The following is a 19,466-nucleotide window of genomic DNA, read 5'->3' as shown; positions in this document are numbered from 1 at the left end:
TGAAGTGTCTGCTTACGGGTGGAGTGGGGGTTCCTGGAGCAGAGCAGTGAGCTGTGTTTTTAGCTCTTAGTGGTAGAGAGCAGGAATACGGCAGTCTAGAGTCAAGAATCAAGATTATTATTGTCATGTGCACAGCAAACATGCAGTTACAGTCATCATCATCATCATCATCATCTTCTTCTCCGCTTCTCCATTTCAGGGTCGCGGTTGCAGTTACAGTGTACGATATAATTTTTTGCATTACTAGTCATTACTAAACTAGAAAATAATTTAAAGACAATCAGCTAAAGAAAATATCGGAAGTGTAAAGAGAGCAATAACATGTATCTTCATATTTGTAGTTTCTGTGATATTGTGCGAAAGCGCATGGTAGTAATATATTTCGAGGTATAAACAGCCATTAAATATACTGCACTGAACTCCATTGTCACATAAATGTTCTGCATTTCATTAATAACATGGTGGATTGAATATGGATGGAGTGTGGGGTGTTCTGGAAGGAAAGCAGAGGGCTGTGTTTTGAGCTATTAGAACTGGACCGGCTCAATTCGGGTGGAGTGCAGAGGCTGAATACAGGTGGAGTGCAGAGGCTGAATATGGGTGGAGTGCAGAAGTTGAATACGGGTGGAGTGCAGAGGCTGAATACGGGTGGAGTGCAGAGGCTGAATACGGGTGGAGTGCAGAGGCTGAATACGGGTGGAGTGCAGAGGCTGAATACGGGTGGAGTGCAGAGGCTGAATACAGGTGGAGTGTGGGATTTCCAGGAGCAGAGCAGACCACTGTGTTTTTAGCTGTTGATGATGGAGAGTCTTTTGTGTCTTTTCACTGTGTTTATGTCTGTTTTCCAGCAACTGAGCACCAAGTAACCTATACAGATTTCCTAATGTGTGTGTGTGTGTGTGTATGTATTTTGCAGGGGATGTACACAGCGAGCGGTTTCTCCTTGAGCAGTCCTCCAATGGAAAATCCTCTGGTGTACAGTCCTCCAGAGCACACTGAGGTCAAAGGCCAACTGGAAAACTAAGGCTGAAATTAATCAGTACCATTTTACCGTGTTTTTTTTATAAGGCTACATTATCCCTACATAACCGTATGATCACTGATACACACACACACACACACTTTAGGAAATCTGTATAGGTTACTTGTTACATCTGTAAAGGCTTAGTGCAGCCAGCTTTAACAGTGAGGGACCCTAGTTGGAACAAGCCTTTATAGAGTGTCATGTACATTCAGGTCAATTGTTATTAAACATCCGACGACTCACTGTTGAAGAATATTCAAAATTAAAGGGAAAATCCACCCACTTTTCAGAATGTCAGTGTAACTCATCAAGTGGTTTAATGTGTAGACATTTTACAAAAAATGTTCTTCATACATCTTAAAACTGTATGCATTTAAAACATAAACCAGAGTTTATCAGAGTAGTCGAGAGTCTCTGGGAGTAAAAGCTCATGAAGTATGTGAGGATCTGATGTAAATAAATTTGTAATAGTAAATAATTGGCACCCAATACCCAAACAACACATCAGTAGCAGAGCCCAGGGTCTGTTGGGCTACAGGAGTGTGATGTAGCCTGATGGTAAAGTGTGTAACAACAGAAAAAGGTTGTATTTGCAATATTAGCACTGTATATGTTTTGTTCAGCTGTTTCTTTTTTCACTGATCTTCCAGCAGCTGCTTCACCACGTTGTGTCACATCAAACTCTTTTCTTAATTTTAAAATGCTATGTTTTTCAGTTTATACAAATGTATAATATATGTGTGAAATATGTGAACTGTATGTTTTTAAATAAGTACATTAAACAAGTACACAATACAAAACTTTGTACCATCATATCATTATTCTCTTACGCACACCTAAAGTCACCATGCCAGTCGCCAATTGTTGACCAAAAGGATATAAAGCTGGTACAAGTGAATCAGACACAGCAATGCTGCTGGAGTTTTTAAACCCTGTGTCCACTCTCTGTCCACTCTGTGAGACACTCCTCCCTCGTTGGTCCACCTTGTAGATGTAGAGTCAGAGACAGTAGCTCATTTGTTGCTGCACAGTGTGTGTGGGTCATCCTCTAGTCCTTCATCAGGGACACAGGACGCTGTCAGTGGTCTTATTCTCAGTCCCGCAGTGAGACTGAGGGGTTTGAAAACTCCAGCAGCCACATAGGTATTGTGTGTTACTACACATTAACTGTGTCAATCAGCACTGGCTCCTGTTCTGACAGTGTCTGAGGTCAAGGGAGTTGTATACTCTAACGTATTTCTACTTTATACCACCTCCAACCGAACACAAAGCAATTTAGTAAGTCGTTCTGGAAAATAGCATCTGCTATATGTCATCAATGTAAACACTCACACACAGAGGAATTTGTTCTCTGCATTTAACCCAATCCGTGCAGTGAAACACACATCTACACACACCGTAGTGAACACAAGGGGGCAATAAGCAGTGCTAGCTATGGCACATGGAGAGCAGTTGGGGTTTAGGTGCTTTGGTCAAGGACACTACGGTCATGACCTGCTGGCTCTGGGGATCGAACCAACAACATTCCGGTTACAGCCCAGTTTCCCTTGTACAGACAGTGTTTTAAATGTATGGTTTTCTTAGGTGAGTAAATCAGCTGTAGTTAATAATGTCCCACTCTGTTGTACCCCTCACCAACACTGGGCCTGGTACAACATCATAACCCACGTGATTTCACATGAAGCAACAACCTTGTGATGGGTTAATTTGTACATTACATGCAAAGGAAAGAAGTCCTGCCCTCCCCCTTTTTCTATTGTAGCTCCTCCTCATGAGGAGATACGCAAGCAGAACAGAACACTGCTCTCGTTTCATACATTAACACACACACACACACACACACCTCCTGCATTCCCAGATGAGAGAGAGTGAGTGTAGCCCCCCTCTTAAACCCACCCTTCTTTAAAGACAGCGCCAGACAGCAGAGGTTTTATAGAAGTCCTTCAGACAACATTACAGCAACAGCGCTTCATTTCAGGTATATCCTGAGCCTGCTTGTCTCTTCTTCTCTTTTACACTTTGTTCTTATTTGAACACAGATGTATCTCCACTGTCTCGTCATTTCAGAGCAGCAGCTGTTGTTTTCACTCTCTCAGTCTTTCACCAGAAATGGACCGATAGGAACGCTCAGAATTTACTGAAAACTAAGCCCTGTGTCTTTAACTACCCTTCAGTTTTAACCGGGTTTAGTCCTTCTCTTCTGAAGCTGATTTCTTGCAGATGTTTTCGAGTGTTGTTCCCACAGCAGAGACATGTTCCTACCACACAACCACAGTGCTGATAATGATCTGTGGTTGTTTACATATAATGAGATTGTCTGTTATTTCTGTAACAATGATGACTCAGAAAAATCGGGTTAACTTATCTTTACAAGGTCTGATCTACACAGTTATATCAGAGTATAATTATCAGCTTCTTGTTTCTGCTGTGAGCCATAGGAAAATAATATAGATACATGTATACACGTAAAACTAATAATATTATAAATGTTTTGGTGTAAATATATTTGATGTTATTGCATACTAAAATTCATATTAGAAATATTTTATTATAAATATGTCAGGTGTTAAAAGAAATATAAATCATTATGATTTCCATTAAAACATTTTTAACAGCAGTATTTGCTACATTTGTCTAAAATGAATGAAAATAAGGGATTCATTTATTAAGAATGTAATCATGTTTTTATTTGTACGAAGCCCGGGAGGGGCCGTGGGTTAAAAAAAAATTTGAGTGAAAAAGAGTGAAAGATTTACAATTCATGCTCTCATTTTTGTTAATTTGACTGAACAAACTGCTATTTCATGCTCATGATTTCTCTATTTTGTGTGCACGTGTAATTAATTAATTCACTGGGGGCTCCATAGCAGCCAGCTGCTGTTTGCCAAAACTCTTATAGTGTGTATGCCCTGGTGTCAGGAACGAGGGGCGGACTGACGGAGGTGGACGCACTCGCTAAAACACAAGCAAACAAAGCAGGCTAAATTAAACACGGGTAACTAGACAGGGTAAGCATGACAAACGGACAAAAAGCGAAAACAACGACAAAGGAAAAGAGACGGGGAAACTGTGGAGACAGACGGACAGACTATATAACACGACCAACTAGACAAAGGAGAAATGTGAAATGTACGACAAACAGGACGTGAGACAAGAGGGCTTAAATACTGACACAAACGAGACACACCTGGACAGATAACGAGGACGGGTAAACACATGACACGGACGAGGAGGCGGAACAAAGGCGGGACGAGGGCGGAGACAAGGACATAAACAAAACATAGCCATGTGCTAAAAAGAGCACATGACCGGGGACAACAGACTTGACAGGACGAAGGCGTGACAGATGCCCCCCCCATGAACGCGCAACTCCCAGGGCGCGTACTCCTAAACCCCCCAGGAGCTGGCACAGGAGAGGGCAAGGAAAACAAGACAGGACAACAAACCAACGGGTGACAGGACTCAGGACAATACGGGAACAGACACTGGAGCTGGGGACACAACAGGACCGAATATACGAGACGGGACATGGGACATGACAGGTGACTGACAAAGGGGGGCAACAAGAGACTGGAACGGACTGGACAGGACGGGAGTGGACAAATAAGACTTGACAGGACACTGGGGTTGCACATTGGACAGAAACTGTGACAAGACAGGGGACTGAACAGGTTTGGGGACAGAAGACTGGACATGGACATGTGACAGGACATGGGACTGGAGTGGGGACAAGACATGTGACTGAACATTGGACGGATACGGGGACTGGACATGAGACAAGACAGAGGGTTGAAACGGGGACTGGACAGGACTAACAGGGGACTGGACATGAGACAAGACAGAGGGTTGAAACGGGGACTAGACAGGACTAACAGGGGACTGGACATGAGACAAGACAGAGGGTTGAAACGGGAACTGGACAGGACTCACAGGAGACTGGGCTGGACTTGACAGGGGAACAGGGACCAAGACATTCACAGGGACTGACACAAACACAGTGACTGGGACTGGGACAGAGACAAAGGCAGACACGGGCACAGGGACAAGGACGGAGACAGGAACCAAGACAGGGACAGATAGAGGAACCAATATAACAGGGGGGTGCCCAGGACTGGCTAATGTCTGTGGGGCAGTCTGAGGAACCAGCCTGGGCACAGTTCTGGGGATCGGCCCCGAAGTCCTTGGGGCCGTCCCACGGACACGACCAGGAGCTGCCGGAGCCACCGTCACGGGTGCCGGAACGGCCGTAGCCACAATCACAGGGGCAGAAGCGGCCATAGCCACAGTCACAGGGACAGGAGCGGCCGTAGCCACAGTCACGGGGACAGGAGCGGCCGTAGCCACAGTCACGGGGACAGGAGCGGCCGTAGCCACAGTCACGGGGACAGGAGTGGCGGGTGCCGCCATCACGGAGACAGGTGCGGCGGGTGCCGCCATCACAGAGACAGGAGCAGCTGAGGGAGCCGCCTTCACGAAGACAGAAGCGGCGGGTGCCGCCATTACGGAGACAGGAGGCCCTGCAGCGACGTCCACGGAGACAGGGAGCCCTGCGACTACATCCACGGAGGCAGGGGAACCTGCGACGACGTCCACGGAGGCAGGGGAACCTGCGACGACGTCCACTGAGGCAGGGGAACCTGCGACGACGTCCACGGAAGCAGGGGAACCTGCGACGTCGTCCACGGAGACAGAGGAATCTGCGACGTCGTCCACGGAGACAGGAGAAACTGCGACGACGTCCACGGAGACAGGAGAAACTGCGACGACGTCCACGGAGGCAGGAGAAACTGCGACGACTTCCACGGAGGCAGGAGAGGCGCGCGTCGCGCTCGCGAAGACAGGACAGGCGCACGCCACGCTCACGAAGACAGGAGAGGCGCGCACCGCGCTCACGAAGACAGGAGAGGCGCGCACCGCGCTCACGAAGACAGGAGAGGCGCGCACCGCGCTCACGAAGACAGGAGAGGCGCGCACCGCGCTCACGAAGACAGGCGCGGCAGGAGGTGCCGCGTTCACAAAGATAGGCGCGGCTGGAGGCGCTGCGTTCACAAAGATAGGCGCGGCTGGAGGCGCTGCGTTCACAAAGCCGCGCTCTCGAGGACAGGCGCGGCTGGAGACGCCGCGTTCATGAAGACAGGGGTTTGTGCTACTCGCCGGGCTCGCGCTGGAGCTGTAGAGGGTTTAGGGGGTTTCACAGGCGCACCCATTAGAACCCTCAGAGGTGCGCCCCTGTTAGCCCCACCTCCGTCGTCCTGAGGATGGAGGCTAACAGCCCCTACCCTTAAACACCCCCAAAAATTTCCCCGGACCTGAGGGGATAATCCTCCAGCGAGGGGGGGACTCCATCACGCTTCTTCCGCCGACTCTTTCGACTCCCGCTGGCGCAACTACTCGATTCATGAGTCGACTCCTCCGGTATAGGAATCGGAACAGCGCCAGGCAGGAGCTGGAGCCGGCGACTCCATTCCGAGGCCGCTTTCAAAGCCTCCCCCACAGGATCTTTGGGGCCTGTGCGGAATGGAGTCCGGCGAACGGCACACCCCTTGAGGTAATAGTCCGTGCTAGCTGCGTCCATGTAATGGTCGTACATTCTGTCAGGAACGAGGGGCGGACTGACGGAGGTGGACGCACTCGCTAAAACACAGGATATTTAATAACGGAATAAAACAAAGAGACAAAGAGACTTTAACAGAATGAAAACAAACAGGGAGCCAAGCAGGCTAAATTAAACACGGGTAACTAGACAGGGTAAGTGTGACAGACGGACAAAAAGCGAAAACAACGACAAAGGAAAAGAGACGGGGAAACTGTGGAGACAAACGGACAGACTATATAACACGACCAACTAGACAAAGGAGAAATGTGAAATGTACGACAAACAGGACGTGAGACAAGAAGGCTTAAATACTGACACAAACGAGACACACCTGGACAGATAACGAGGACGGGTTAACACATGACACGGACGAGGAGGCGGAACAAAGGTGGGACGAGGGCGGAGACAAGGACATAAACAAAACATAGCCATGTGCTAAAAAGAGCACATGACCGGGGACAACAGACTTGACAGGACGAAGGCGTGACACCTGGTAATAATGACTGCAGTCACTGCACATGAAGTAAAATGACCTTACTTAGTCCATTCGGACAAAAGATATCAGTCCAGTGTCATACTCTAATTATACTACATACTAATTATAAAGTGAATGTATGCTTTCCAGTCTGTAGTTTCTTTATTTGTGTATGTGTTGTGTTTTACAGCCAATGTACACAGCAAGCAGTCCTCTGATTGAACACCCTCCAGAGTACACAGAGGCGAAATGCAGACTGAAAATGAAATGAAATGAATCAGTACCACTTTACTCTGAGTGTTTGTTTGTAAGAGTACATTATTCCTACATACCCGTATGATCACTGACATGACTACGACTATAACACATCTGTAAACACATCTGTATACTCAGCTTTAACAGTGAGGGACCTTTATAGAGTAATATGTATGTTTACCTCAGTGTTCATTAAATGCTCTATATGTATGAATGACTGTTCCTTATTCACCCTGCATTGTTGTTACTTGTCCCATTTTAGTTCTGCACTTTAGTTCTGTGTGAGTTGTTTTATTCGACACCTTGGTCCTGGAGAAACATAGAATTGGAGTGGATTTAACAAAACAGTGCCACCAATGGATGGGCGTTAACTTACTGACTGTAAATTAAATGCCAGTCATAACGTTGAGATGCTCTGAATAGCTGAACTTCTTTTTATTGAAGTGTATTTGTATTCATTTTTAATTAGCATGACTTTGTATACATATGTTGTGTACATATATGTTTATATACATTGTCCTGGACATAGTAAATAAATCCTCAATCCCTGATTTCACATCAGGTAATTTGTATCACAGAGCAGCATGAACTCACCCAGTCATTCACACACTCTATCTATGGACAGTTTCAAACACTCACCCAGTCACTCACACATTCACAATGGTACAGTTGATAACTGATTATACATTGTATTGATATGAGTTGAGTGGTGGAACTGATGAGAGAGTTCGGTGCTACCTCTGCACAGAGTAAATACTGTGATCAGCCAGTTTTTATTGGAAATAAAGTCTATGAAATATGCGAATGTCTTTGTTTTGCTCTTTCACATTTTGCACGTGACTGAGGATGATAAATTAATTTTAACTGACAAAAATACAGAGAAGTTCTATAAAGGCTGTCCAGAAATGTGCTTTAAACTGTAAACCTTTATTATTGGAGTGATATAATAACTGACATTTGTGATTTGGATCATACTTAAAACTCCTCCCCCCAGGCCTTTATATAGCCTTCAACCTCACGTCATCTCCATAACATACAAGTCACTCCCACCTTAAACCCTCTTTGATTTTCACATATCTAACGGGGGCTCTGTTCCATCTATGCTCAAACAGCCCAGAACTCCAGCCCAAATTTCTTCTGAGTTTGCCTCCCCATTCCAACTTTCATGGGTGTGGCGTTCATACTAATAAATATACACTATATTCAGGGAAACCAAAAATATGATACACATGCTGGAATATGGCCTCAGCCATTGGAAGTGCAGTTCATAACTGGAAAAATGAAATGAACTGTACACCTTTTGAAAAGGTGCCAAAACCTGACGATGAGTTGTACATGAGTTTGAAAACTGGGTGTAGATTAATGTAAGCTGTGAAAAACCTGCTTAACGTCTTGAAGGAGATCATTAATCAAGGGTTGAAACACAGAGGGGACATTCATTAAACCGAACGACTTCAATAAATAATGCAACAAAAAGAAAAGCTGGTAAAGACATTTGATGATGGTAATGACAGGTTTGAAATTTCACCATCAGATTTTTGGAACATATTCAAATTATGAAATTTAGAAATTAAAGCTAAATGTTATGAATATTTAAGAATTTAAGAAAGTGATTTTTACAACATGATTTTTACCTTAATTTGGAAAAAAATGGTCCAAGCTGAGGCTTTTCCAGGACCTGCCTATTCAGAAAAATCGTTACTCTGCTGGTGTCCTCAAGGGAACATGTTCATAAATGTGCCTTATTCCATTATAACTGTGATTTTATAGTTAATTATTTAATTCATTGTCTGTAACCCTTATCCAGTTCAGGGTCATGGTGGGTCCAGAGCCTACCTGGAATCATTGGGTGCAAGGTGGGAACACACCCTGGAGGGGGCACCAGTACTTCACAGGGCCACACACGCTCACACATTCAATAACAAATTCACACCTACGGACTCTTTTGAGTCTCCAGTCCACCTACCAACATGTATTTTTGGAGCGTGGGAGGAAACCGGAGCACCCGGAGGAAACCTGCGCAGACACAGGGAGAACACACCACACTCCTCACAGACAGTCACCTGGAGGAAACCCACACAGACACAGGGAGAACATACCACACTCCTCACAGACAGTCACCCAGAGGAAACCCACACAGACACAGGGAGAACACACCACACTCCTCATAGACAGTCACCTAGAGGAAACCCACACAGACACAGGGAGAACACACCACACTCCTCACAGACAGTCACCCAGAGGAAACCCACACAGACACAGCGAGAACACACCACACTCCTCATAGACAGTCACCTAGAGGAAACCCACACAGACACAGGGAGAACACACCACACTCCTCATAGACAGTCACCTAGAGGAAACCCAAACAGACACAGGGAGAACACACCACACTCCTCACAGTCACCCGGAGTGGGTCTCGAATCCACAACCTCCAGGACCCTGGAGTTGTGACAGAGACACTACCTGCTGCTCCACCGTGCTGCCCTGATTTTATAGTTGTGTTGATTTAATTTTTTATTTGTTTTTATTACAGTTCTATAATGAAATCTTATAAATACCCCCCTCTCCTTCTGGAGTACAGAATGCAGTGAACCTTTAGGGAACACAACTGGACTTTAACACCACTGCTGTACCTTTATTGATTTACATTGATTTACATTGTTTGTAACTTTAGTCACAAAAATAAGGCTTTTACTTCATGTTTTAGAAGGTCTGATTTACTTGATGAACAGCTTGTTGCTTCTACATTTACTATCCATCCTTTCACATGGAAGCACTTGCTGTTCTAATATTATAGACTGTAGTCCTGTTTACATATTTAGCCCCCTTTCTCCCTGATCTGCAATTTTCAGGGCCCCCTCAGAGCAGATGGAGTGTTATTTAATTGTTGGATCATCCTCAGCGCTGAAGTGTCATTCACGTGGTGGTTATGTGCTACTGCTGGAGTTTTAAAAATAAATGCTTTAATGTCTTAGCTGACAGGTGCATTCCCTTGTACTGACAGTGTTCAGCTGGAGGTAAAGATGTCCGCCCCTGCTGTACCTCTCACCAACACCGGGTCTGGCTACACCATCGTGACCCATGCATTTCCATCGGAAACAACAACAACAGCTCAAACCGGCCAGAACACCCCCAGTAACAGCCCCCTGCAGTGGTTCCTCAAAGGAGAACCCAAAGCTTTAGGGGTAAGAGGGGCAACTTCACCTGTATGTTATTTTCTGATTAACAGACCATACTTTTTAAATAAATATTAAGCTTACTGCAGTGGTTTGGTCTTTGGTCTTGACTCTCTAAATGAAACCTTGTTTCTCATTCATATTATGTCATGCTTGGAAATATTTTGAGCTATCAAAACCCCAGCTGTCCCTGCCATCACACACCAGAGGGGAAAAGCAGCTGAATTAATTGGCTTTGAGTACATTGTTAAAAAGTATTCGTTCATTCATTCATTATCTGTAACCGCTTATCCAGTTCAGGGTCGTGGTGGGTCCAGAGCCTACCTGGAATCATTGGGCACAAGGCGGGAATACACCCTGGAGGGGGCGCCAGTCCTTCGCAGGGCTGTTAAAAAGTAGAAACACAAAAACAATGTGAGAAAGTTAAAGCAAAGTTGGGATTGACTGAAAACTCTGGAGGAGGGCCAGGACCTTCCCAGAAATTACTTCCAGAAAGAAGTCACTGCCAGAAACACAGAGAAGGAGCTGAGGGTATGAGCTTCAAGATGTTCTCTCTGTTTATAAAGGAAGTACAGCAGTAACGTCAGAGAGAAACCACAGTTTCACAACACAGTGACATTTCATGTTTTCAGCTATTCATGCTTTTAAGCTATTTTTGCAAAACCCGTACTGAAGCAAATCGAATCTCTACCTGTTTTCTCCACAGACTTTCCAAATAGTGACTGGTTTGATCATATTCTTATTAGGAATCGTACTATCAACCCACCCTTGGACCCCTCCAACAGTCATAACTGGGATGTTCGTCTGGGCTTCTGTGCTAGTGAGTCTTTTACATTCCATCCAAACAGAGACATACTCATACATTTTTACCAGTGCCAGTTATTGCCCACTCATGTTTCTTCTCTTCCTCAGTATGTCACCACTGGTGCTGTGTCTATTTCAGCAAGCAAGAATTTTAGAAAGAGAATGGTACGTAATACACACAAGTGCTATTATTGTTTTCTTTCTGAGTATTCCCCCAGAACACTAGATAGGACTCCCTCAATCACACACAGCACCACCTACCCTCCAAGACAAGCCAGGGATCACCTCTATAAACACCCAGTGCTGAGCCAGTGATCTGCTGATGATAGGGGATAAGACTTATAAGACTAAACTCTAACACTTTTTAATTTGATCATTGTCTTACATCAGGGGTACTTGAACTTTTTAGACCAAGTACCACATATTATCAAACCAAACCTCCAAGCCCTATCAGTTAGTCTTATCACAGAACATGTGTCCCACTGGTTCTTCCTCTGTTCTGGGGGAAAGTGGAGGGTATAAGGTCTTGCTGAAAATCTTGCTTGCTTTACTTACAATTTTCATGCTTGACACGTATGATTACAATTTGGCTCACACAGTTCAGGTGAGAGGACCCCTTATCAAAATGTTGCCTAAGGCCCTAGGAAAGTTTGGACCGACTCTGCATAAACATTTGCTAAAATTATAGAGAGAATGCAATTAACTAACTCGGCCTAAAGTCAATATTATAATCATGATTATACATTTATGAGAAATTATGTAAAAGAAGTGTTTTGAAAGAAACAAACACAAGGTCAGTTTAATATCAGTGTAGTGCTTTAATAGTCTAAAGGTGAAAACAGCACAGCGGTTGTATCAGATGCTCACAGTGGCCTTCTGCACTTGTGTCAGTAGGTCAAAGAAGCATGACACCTCTACTCTAATGATGAGAAGATTAGTTATGTTTTTCTTTCAGATGAGTAATTTCTTCTATTCTGTCTTCATGTGTGCATGTGTGAGGATTTCTCAGGCTTGGTCTCAGATTGTTTTTCTCGTTTCCACATTTCCCTTGTGGCAATAAAGTCCAAACTATCTCTAGCCTTGGCTTACGTCCAGTAAGCAACCTAAACTGGGCTTTCTTTACATGAACATAGCAAAATACTGTGGGATTATTATTCCTCCCTGGAAAGTGGGGTCTGTGGGGACTGCTGCACTACCCCTCTCCTTTGGCCTATTTTGTCATCTTTTGAAAACAACTGAATCTCATTAAATCATAATTATGAAAACTGTGAAGCATTACATAATTTACAAATGAAAACTTTAGATTATCAGTTATTAATAAAATCATTAAGTAGTACATATGTCAAGGTAATCTGGGGTACCACCTCTTCCTGATTCACGTACTACCGGTGGCACTGTCTTACATTATTTTACATTGCAATTACACATTACACATAATTACTCATCACTAGTCCATTCCTCAATTCTGAGTTAGGGCAAATTTACTGCGCAGCACTAATGAAGCATGTATTAAAGCACGAAACAGTACTGAGAACAATGTTGACAGACTCTGGCTTATACTGGCTGTTTATTGAAGTTGTTTCCTGTTTTCTGTCCAGGTGATAGGCTCTCTGGTGATGAATGTGCTCAGCACCGTTGCAGCAGGAATAGCCATCATTCTGCTGTCTTTTACTGTAGTTGTTTTTTGGCATTCTAGGTGCGGCACCGGCTATGACGGCAGAAATGAAGTGACTCTCTTTTATTGTTGTCCTGTTTGTATGAGCATCACCTTATGGTGAATAAACTGGTTCAGTCAGGAACTTCAAAGCAGCTTGATTCTTAATCTTGGCTGAGCTACACTTCATGGTAACAATGTAGAATAATGATCACTTTAATGAATGGAGTTTGGGAGAAGGACGATGCCCAGTCTCAACCAATCCCCTGACCTTCTCGAAATTTGCATCCCTCCACCACCTCTACTCCTGCTTTTTATTTCAATGACTTTGCCTTGCAAGTGGGGGTCCAGCTTCAATCTGCAATAGCAGAAGCTGCCCAGAACTCCAGCCCAAGTTCCTCTTCCTTGCTTACATCAGGCGTGGCCCACACTTCACAAAATACTGTTTGTTTTTGCTGGTAGAATGTGAGTGCTTACTCCTGTAAAAGGTTGGATAATGAAACAATGTTGTTTTTGAGGACCTGATCAGAGGGATTGAAGGGGTTCTGTTGGTTTTCACTATCGTTCAGTTCATTGTGTCCATCTGAATCTCTGTATTTGCCTGTAAATCCAGCTGTTGCAACAAACCAGTGGTAATAACACACACACACAGTCAGTTTCTGCTGCATCTTTAGATCCAGTACCATACACACACCCAAAGAACATGCACGGGTTTCTGTTTACACATCCCATTCATCTTGGATTCGCTGTGCATAGACAGACGGAACCTTATTTTATATTGTTTCCTGGTCTGATTCTTAGTGTTGAAGTGAGGGTTGGGGTCTAGGCTTTGTTTTGTGGTTAGTTTTATTGTTGAGACAAATACGTTTCCCACTTTAGAGGCACAAAAACATAACTCGAAACAGTGCTGCACAATTAAGTTTTTGTGCCACTAAAGTTTGAAATGTATTTGTCTCTACAATACACATCATATCATAGAGTTAGTGATAGTAGCAATATGTGTATTTCCCACTTCAGTGGTGCAAAAGCATGACCCTGCCTCTTTGCTCCATGTTGGCAGATGTGTGTATTACACGTTTTACATTTGATATAATGTTGTCTTTGAATACAGCCCTGTATTAATCATGAAGACAATTCACATGTGTTTGGTTTCAGCGGCAGTATTCATCCCATTCTCTGTTTGTTTGTAGGTGAATGTGACTGTGGTTGCAAACCCTGAAGAATACAACTCAGTGGTCAATCCTTTCCCCCATCAACCTGCCCCCAGCAACCAACAGGTCAGAGAAACCTAAAGGGTCAATGTGGACACAAAGTCATTTTAAGACACTGCTGTCGACTAAGAGAAATACATGAGCCAGATACAAATTGATAGCAGTGGAGCAGTGGCTATTATAATGTATGCGCACTGTCACAAAGCACGGGGCGGACTGACGGAGGCGGACGCACTTGCTAAAACACAGTGAGTTTAAATTAACAAAATATATAACAAAACAAAGACAGGCAACAGTGGAAACAACAAGACTAGGAATTTAAACAAAACGACATGACTTGGAATGGAAAGAAACAACACGGCATGACTTAGGAACAAACAAAGGTGAAATGTCCGACAAACAGGAGAGACACAAGGGAACTTAAATACAAGACACAGACAAGATACACCTGGACAGATAACGAGAGGGCAGGGTAACAAATGAGACACAGACGAGGATGCGGAACAAAGGCTGGACTAGGGCAACAACAAACAGAGCCATATGCTGAGAGCGAGCACATGGCCGAGAAAACAGACATGACAGGATGAGGGCGTGACATGCACGAACATCACAAGGCAATACAAGGCAGTGAGAGACATGAATAGTTCCAAACACAGATGTAAACATCAGTCAAATGTCACTAACAAATGTCACTAACAAATGTCACTAACAGCCTGTGTTTAAACTCTCTCTAACTGGATGTGGATTTGTCTGTTAGTGTCATACTTTTGCCCAAAGAATTTTGGGAGTTGGGGTTTGATTCAGAGAAGACCGAATCTGTTGCTTCAGTGGACGGCATGATAACTCCTTGAATCCCACTGTTAAAAAGAAAGAAGGAAAACAAAACTGTAAAATTAGTTATTAGCTAGCAGCATTTTGACCAGTACGTGTGAGTGTGTGTCGCCCCCTCTAAAGGTTAAGGGTTAGATATCATGAATGAATGAATGAATGCAGTTAACTATTAATTTAACAACAGAATATTGTTTATGGCGGCACGGTGGTGCAGCAGGTAGTGCTGTGAAACTGCTTTGTGACAACATCAGTTGTGAAAAGCGCTATATAAATAAATTTGATTTGATTTGATTTAGTATTGCAGTCACACAGCTCTAGGGACCTGGAGGTTGTGGGTTCGAGTCCTGCTCCGGGTGACTGTCTGTGAGGAGTGTGGTGTGTTCTCCCTGTGTCTGTGTGGGTTTCCTCCGGGTGACTGTCTGTGAGGAGTGTGGTGTGTTCTCTCTGTGTCTGCGTGGGTTTCCTCCAGGTGATTGTCTGTGAGGAGTGTGGTGTGTTCTCCATGTGTCTGCGTGGGTTCCTCTCACGCTCCAAAAACACACGTTGGTAGGTGGATGGGTGACTCAAAAGTGTCCGTATGTGTGTGTGAGTGAAGGTGTGTGTGTGTTTCACTGTGAAGGACTGGAGCCCCCTCCAAGGTGTGTTCCTGCCTTGCAAACTTGTAATAATTACATAATATATTCTTACATAGGTTATTTGTGTTACATAGGTTACATAGGTTATGACAATGTCTCAAATTAAATATAGTGTTTAATAGAAACTAGAAGTGGTCTTTTACAAATGCTTTAATTGGGGTTGGTTTCCACCCTTCACCACACAGCACAAATAAAAAATAATAATATAAGAAAAAGAACATCAGAGCATCTATCATTTCTCTAATAAGCTAATGACCTCTTTGTGAACAAGTGATGACCATATTTTGAGCAAAAATAAATTAGCAATGTACTTAAATGAAATTCTACTTTACTGGAAAACTTTCCTGTAAAGTTACATCAATTATTTTTACAGTGCACTACTTTAAGATTCAGTCATTATGGACAAAGTTGTTCAACTGTGCATGTGTACATAGTTTATAATCCCCACAAAAAGCATGAATTAAAGTGGGATCCATCTCTCTCTCTCTTTCTCTTCTTAAACAACCCTCCCTTGAACCCTGCATATATTGATCCTTTGATGAGTCTACTTTGATTTCAGAGTATTAATTTAAATATACTGAGTTACTACCGATTAAAAGCTATAAAATTACATTACAGTGTCTCACAGTATATTTAAAGACATTTCCACCAACTGAGCTGCAAGTAGCTTACAGATTTCCTTATATGTGTGTGTGTGTGTGTTTTGAAGTGGATGTCTCTTTGAGCGAGTGGTGTCTCTTTGAGCAGTCCTCCAATGGAAAATCTTCTGATGTACAGTCCTCCAGAGTACAGTGAGGTCAAAGGCCAACAAGGGAACTGCGAGTAAAATAAATCAGCACCACTTTAATGTAGATCACTGTTTATAAGGCTACATTTAAATATTAAGGATTTCAACTCAGTGTTCTAGTGAGAAACATACAAACATTTATTTATAGATTTTATAGATATTTACACATCTGATGTAAATACTCCTTAAATCATAACACAAATGTTGCCCAAAAGCACTTACACCAAAGCACTAAGTGACCCAGGGTCTGTTGGGTTAAGGTGGTGTGATGTAGCTCTATCACACTATAGCACTGTATACATTTAATTTAAGACTCTGTTCTTCTTTTTTTTTTCAGTGGTTTTTGTTTCCTCTGATCTTCCAGCAGATGGTTTATCGTGATGTGTGTGTCATCACTGTTTTATTAAATTTAAGATCTTATTTTTTTTTTATTCCAAAGTTTAATAAAAACGCTTTAATGGCTGTGGTGATTTTGCTGACTTTTCTGATGCAATATAATTTTCTAAATAAATAAATGTATCAAGGTGACATGGTGGCACAGAAGGTAGTGTCGTAGTCACACAGCTTCAGGGGCCTGGAGGTTGTGGGTTTGATTCCCGCTCTGGCTGACTGTCTGTGAGGAGTGTGGTGTGTTCTCCCTGTGTCTGCGTGGGTTTCCTCCGGGTGACTGTCTGTGAGGAGTGTGGTGTGTTCTCCCTGTGGGTTTCCTCCCACAGTCCAAAAACACACCTGTGACTGTTCTTCTCCAGGTTGTATTATTAAAAAATAATAATCTACATGCATAGCCATGGGAATTTATTTAGGGTTGGCATGAACTCTGCAGCTGCTCTCCACAACCTTAAAAGCCTCGCAGCTCCACAGTACCATGTACCAAACCAAAGCAGAAAAGTTAAAATTAAATATATGTTTCTATATGGTCTAGTACTTGTTTAAACTTCCCCAAACACACCAGCATACTCTAAAATGTCTTTACTTTTCATGATATAGTTACTTCCAATAAAGAAGCTGACTGCACGGTGGCGCAGCAGGTAGTGTCACAGTCACACAGCTGGAGGTTGTGGGTTCAATTCCCTTGGGTGACAGTCTGTGAGGAGTTGGTGGGTTTCCTCTGGGTGCTCTGGTTTCCTCCCACAGGTTTCCTCCCACAGTCCAAAAACACATGTTGGTAGGCGAATTGGCGACTCAAAATTGTCCGAAAGGGTGGGTGTGTGAGTGAATATGTGTGTGTGTCTGTGTTGCCCTGTGAAGGACTGGCGCCCCTCCAGGGTGTATTCCTGCCTTGCGCCCAATGATTCCAGGTAGGCTCTGGACCCACCGCAACCCTGAACTGGATAAGGGTTACAGACAATGATCATTCATTCATTATCTGAAACCACTTTTCCAATACAGAGTCATGGTGGGTCCGGAGCCTACCCGGAATCATTGGCCACAAGACTATATTCATAATTTTCTTTTTAATTTTTTTCTGTTTATATTCTCTCAATTCTTCTGTGTCCTGGACATATAGTCAATTAACAGTAAATAATTCCTTGATCCTTGATTTCACATGAGGTCATTTGTACAGTGCTGAACCTTCTTCGTGGGTTTGTTTATTCATTCATTCATTCGTCTTCCATAATTGCTTCATGCTGTTCAGCTTCACAAAGGGTCAGAATCCAAGCCAGAGTCACTCACCTAGTCAGAATCCAAGCCAGAGTCACTCACCCAGTCATTCACACACTCTACCTATGGATAGTTTAACTTACACATCCGCAATAGTAGGGTTGATAGCTGAAAATACATTGTACTGATGTGAGTTGAGTGGTGGAACTGATGAGAGAGTTCAGTGCTACCTCTGCACAGAGTAAATACAGAGTAAAATCAGTCATGTTGTTTGTTCTGGAAATAAAGTCTGTAAAATATGTGAAGGTCTTTGTTTTGCTCTTTCACATTGTTCACTTGACTGAGGATGATAACTGGATGTTAATTTACAGAAATACAGATAAGTTCTATAAAAGATACCCAGAAATATGATGTCAACTGTAAACCTGAATTGTTGGAGTCATGGAGGGTGTCCAACTTTCGCTTCCTGTGCATTAACATCAAGGATGATCTGACATGGAGCATTAATACAACAGCAGCTGTAAAGAAGGCACAGCAGAGACTGTATTTTCTGAAAGTGCTCAATAACAACCAATTAACACAGAAACCCCTGGTATCCTTCGACCACTGCTCTATTGAGAGCATTCTGACCTACTGTATGTGTGTGTGTGATTTTCCAGCTTTCCTTACTGTCCAACAACAGCAGAGAGGAAAATGCTCTAGAGGTTCATCATCATAGTTCAGAAGATCATTGACTGCCCCCTCCCTTCTCTGGAGGACTTATTACTAAATTACTTGTTGCATCAGGAAGGCACAAAATATACTCAGGGACCCATCCCATCCTGGACACTGCCTTTTTGAGCTGCTACCCTCCAGCATACGTTACAGGGCATTAAGGGCCAGAACAAGCAGACTAAATAACAGTTTTTATGCTAGAGCCATTATTGCACTTAACAATGCACAATTGCTGAATGAGGATGAGCAGTGCACTGATTTATAAATGTTTTTTTTTTATTTGTTTAGTGTTATATAATTGTTTCGTGTTAAATGTCCAGTGTCTATGTTAATATTTCCACTTGAAGAAAGCATTGCACTTTTTATCAGTTTTGTTGTACTGGTACAATGACACTAAAGACATTCAATCAATATAATAACTGAATTTTAGGATTTGGATCATGCCCAAAACTCCTCCCCCCCAGGCCTTTATACCTATATCCATGACATACAAGTCGCTCCCAACTCAGCCCCTCCCTGTCACGCCCTTGTTCTGTCTTGTCTGTTGTCCCTGCCATGTGCTCACTTAGCACATGGCTCTGTTTATTATTGTTCATGTCTCCACCCTAGTCCCGCCTTTGTTCCTCGTCGTCGTCCATGTCTCACTTGTAACCCTGCCCCCTCTTTATCTGTTTCAGGTGTCCCTTGTCCCTTGTGTGG

The 19,466-nt window shown here is 43.4% G+C and overlaps 1 protein-coding gene across 1 annotated transcript in view; it reads left to right on the top strand.

Annotated features, from left to right (window-relative positions):
- Window positions 1-1,760, top strand: part of LOC136691517 (uncharacterized) — a 33,539-nt gene extending 31,779 nt beyond the window's left edge. The window contains exon 23 of the mRNA XM_066664077.1: window positions 917-1,760. Coding sequence (XP_066520174.1) covers window positions 917-1,024 — 108 coding nt within the window. The 3' untranslated portion in view covers window positions 1,025-1,760. The remainder of the gene's footprint in view (window positions 1-916) is intronic.
- The last annotated feature ends 17,706 nt before the right edge of the window (window positions 1,761-19,466 follow it).

Source organism: Hoplias malabaricus, chromosome 3 (assembly GCF_029633855.1).
Source record: "Hoplias malabaricus isolate fHopMal1 chromosome 3, fHopMal1.hap1, whole genome shotgun sequence".
Classification (NCBI taxonomy): domain Eukaryota; kingdom Metazoa; phylum Chordata; class Actinopteri; order Characiformes; family Erythrinidae; genus Hoplias; species Hoplias malabaricus.
Note: the sequence above shows the minus strand (reverse complement) of the source record. Positions and strands in the feature narration are given on the sequence as shown.